General features: G+C 41.1%; 1 protein-coding gene across 2 annotated transcripts in view; it reads left to right on the top strand.

Moving 5' to 3' along the window:
• Positions 1-1,188: 1,188 nt before the first annotated feature.
• The window catches only part of LOC147009071 (uncharacterized), a 36,934-nt gene continuing 34,948 nt past the window's right edge, over positions 1,189-3,174 (top strand). Inside the window, exons 1-3 of one of the 2 annotated variants that reach the window (XM_085862817.1) lie at positions 1,189-2,152; positions 2,836-3,002; positions 3,081-3,137. In XM_085862817.1, coding sequence (XP_085718943.1) covers positions 1,788-2,152; positions 2,836-3,002; positions 3,081-3,137 — 589 coding nt within the window. In that variant the 5' untranslated portion in view covers positions 1,189-1,787. The remainder of the gene's footprint in view (positions 2,153-2,835; positions 3,003-3,080; positions 3,138-3,174) is intronic. The other variant, XM_085862816.1, reaches the window with a different exon arrangement.

The following is a 3,174-nucleotide window of genomic DNA, read 5'->3' as shown; positions in this document are numbered from 1 at the left end:
GTGCTCTGGGTCTTTTGGGTCACTGGGGTCTTTTGGTTCTTCTGGGTCTTTTGTATTTATCATTATATGTGTTTTTAATTGTCGTTTTCACGTGGCATTTTTTAAGTAATAAAATGCTTCATGTTTTATTTTATGTTTTGTTGTTTTGATATGGATTAAATACATCTATGTTATTAAATTTGGCTTATGGTACATTCTACCCCCCCTCTCAATCCTGGCTTTTGGCTTAGTCCACTATGTGGACTACCACATATTGTGTGTGGAAATGTTGATGTGATTATATTATCATTAAAAATAAATATTAAAAAAGCTTAATGTTTTATGTATTTTGTTATGTTGCTGTTGGTTAAATCCATCCATGTTATTAAATTGTTTTAATACTTGTTTCAGTTGATTTGTGTGATGCTTTGGATATGTATCGCTTGTGGAATGGTTCTGTCCATTGTCCATTTTCCCCTCTCTCACGATCTTGGCCTGGTTTGGTTGAGCCCACATTAATTTCAATTTATTTCTCTGATTAAACGATTGAAGTTTTATGTATTTTTAAATTTTGGGTTGTGTGCTCTAGCTGAGAGACAAAGCAACTTCCTCACGTTGGAATCAAGACCATCGCTTCAGCAGTTATTGAGTTAGGTCAGGCTACAGTTTTAAATTGTTTTTGGAGGAGAAGAAGAAGAAGCATAGGAAGAAGCAGTACAAATTGGCGTTTAAGTGATCTCCTGATGTGGTACTTTTACAATGTATTCTGACGGCATTTTAAATCTTGGCAGTTCATAAAAGTTACGGCTTTTAAGTGCTTATGACTTCACTCTGTAGGAGTTTATGAGCGTATCACTGTGTACCCATTTGAATGGGTGGCCATTTTTAGATCCTTGTGAAGGATCTCTAAATCTTACTCACGTTGTTGTTCTTCATCTTCTTCCTGTGGACTTTTTTGTTTCACAGCCTACAGTTTTCATCGAAACCTCCTGAAACTTGGTGTGTGTGTGTGTATGTATATATATATATATATATATATATATATATATATATATATATATATATATGTGGAAAAATACCCTGCGCAGAAAGTAACCATCTCCAATTTTGAAAATTCCTCCGAGAAAAAAAGTTATGACGTCAAAATATCTCCGCTAATGGAAATCGCCTAAAAAATTATCTCCAAAACTAGGCAAGCTTTTTGAATTCTGTTTGCGGGAATTGAACAGGGCATTAGCAGAGATGAATTACCGCACATATGATACATCACTATGACGTCATTCCTATTTTTTTGACATTTTTTGTTTTACAACCCAGAGTTTTCATCGAATCTTCGTGAAACTTGCCATGTATATGCAGAAAGTCCACGCGCAGGCAGTAACCATCTCCGATTTTGGAAATTCTTCCGAGAAAAAAAGTTGACGTCATAATATCACCGCTAATGGAAATCGCCTATACCATTATCTCCGAAACTAGGCAAGCTGTTTGAATTTTGTTTGCGGGAATCAAGCCGGGCATTAGCACAGATAATTATTTATCGCAAACCTGATACATCACAATGACGTCATAGTCGCTTTTATGACGTCATCGTTAAGCGTACGAGGATCTCCGCTCATTTGAGCTTGTTTTTTTCCCGTCATCCCTCTATGTCTTTCGGGTGTACTTCCGCATTCCATGATAGTTTAAACATTTTGTGAAAAGAAATCGACCCCCTCCCAACCCCTCTCTAACCTGATTCGGGTTTTATAAGTTTATCGCCTGCTGTAGTTCGTAAGGCCACACGGATCGGATTTCAAGGTACGTTCGAAATGCATAATGTACGAAAGAAAAGGGCCCAGAAAAAACTGGTTTATATTCAAAAACTCGAAAGGAAAAGGGCGGCCGCTCAGGCTGAAGCAAGCGCTGCGTTGGAGCGGGAAAAGGCAGCTTCTCGTGCAGCTTCTCGCGCTCGTTATCGCGCCAATCGTGACAAGATCAAGGCAGCTTCTCGCGCTCGTTATCGCGCCAATCGTGACAGGATCAAGGCAGCTTCTCGCGATCGTTATCGTGCCAACGCTGACAGGATCAAGGCAGATTCTCGCGCTCGTTATCGCGCCAATCGTGACAGGATCAAAGCAGCCTCTCACATTCATCATGGAGCAAGGCCCTTCCAGGTGCAACATCACAATCCAAGGTACGTCTGCACTTCGAGGGGTGATAAAGCAGCCAACATAGTGTGTTTACTTGACTTTTATATCCATGGAGTAGGCACAAATGTTGTTGTGAAGGATGATGAAGAAGAATACCCATGAAGAACGACGCACGACACCACAACCCTCTTGTGGTTTGGCATCACGATATCTTTTGTCGTCGTTCCACCACAATCGCACAACAAAAGTAAAATGTCAAAAGATGTCGTGAAACGAAACCAGAAGAGGATTGTGGTGTCATTCCTACCTTGTTTGGTTGTGGTTTCACTTTTTTTTTCTTTCTTGATAATATAATGGGTGTTGTTTTGGTGTGGTGATTGTGATTCCACCTGTGTCGTGTGTAGTTTGTGCGACTATGAGAGCATGAGATGAAATTTAGACTTGTTTTGGCCACTTTTTTCAAATATAATTAGTATTTATCATCTTCGCAATTTCTCCATCTGTAACGAACGAACGAGGAGAAACGGTGTGAGAGCCGCGGATCAGTTTTTCGGTTTCCATGGTGATTTTGGCGATCACGTGATTGGAGTAGCGAATCTGCTATCTTGAAATCGTGAATAAGATTGTTTGGAGAAGGGACGTGTCACGTGGTTTGTTTTCCCGGAACACGTGCTTTGCACTTGTGCATCAGTGTACCTACTACTACTACTACTACACTACCTTACAGTCCCCTCCGGTGCACCATGAACCGAGATCTCTCCGGTGTAGATCACAGAGCGAACCCCCCAGAATCCACGATCGGTTCCCATGGAGGAAACTCGCTCGTTCCTGGAGGTTCTCTCACAGACCGCGGGTCCAGGGTCGGTCCTCCCGAGGATGAGGAATCGGGACCCGGTACGTGCCGTTCTCTCCGCACCGTCACGTTCTGGTGGTTCCTGAAAGTTTAGTTTGAATGGATTGTTTTTGTTTCAGGTTTTATTGTGAAGGTGAAGTCCGAGTTTGTCGATGATTCGTTCTCTCAATATGAAGGTTTGAACCACAAACATATTCAACTTCATAGTTACAA

The sequence above is a fragment of the Eptatretus burgeri genome, chromosome 17 (genome assembly GCF_056783735.1).
Source record: "Eptatretus burgeri isolate ZD-2024b chromosome 17, Ebu_testis_v1, whole genome shotgun sequence".
Lineage (NCBI taxonomy): Eukaryota > Metazoa > Chordata > Myxini > Myxiniformes > Myxinidae > Eptatretus > Eptatretus burgeri.
Note: the sequence above shows the minus strand (reverse complement) of the source record. Positions and strands in the feature narration are given on the sequence as shown.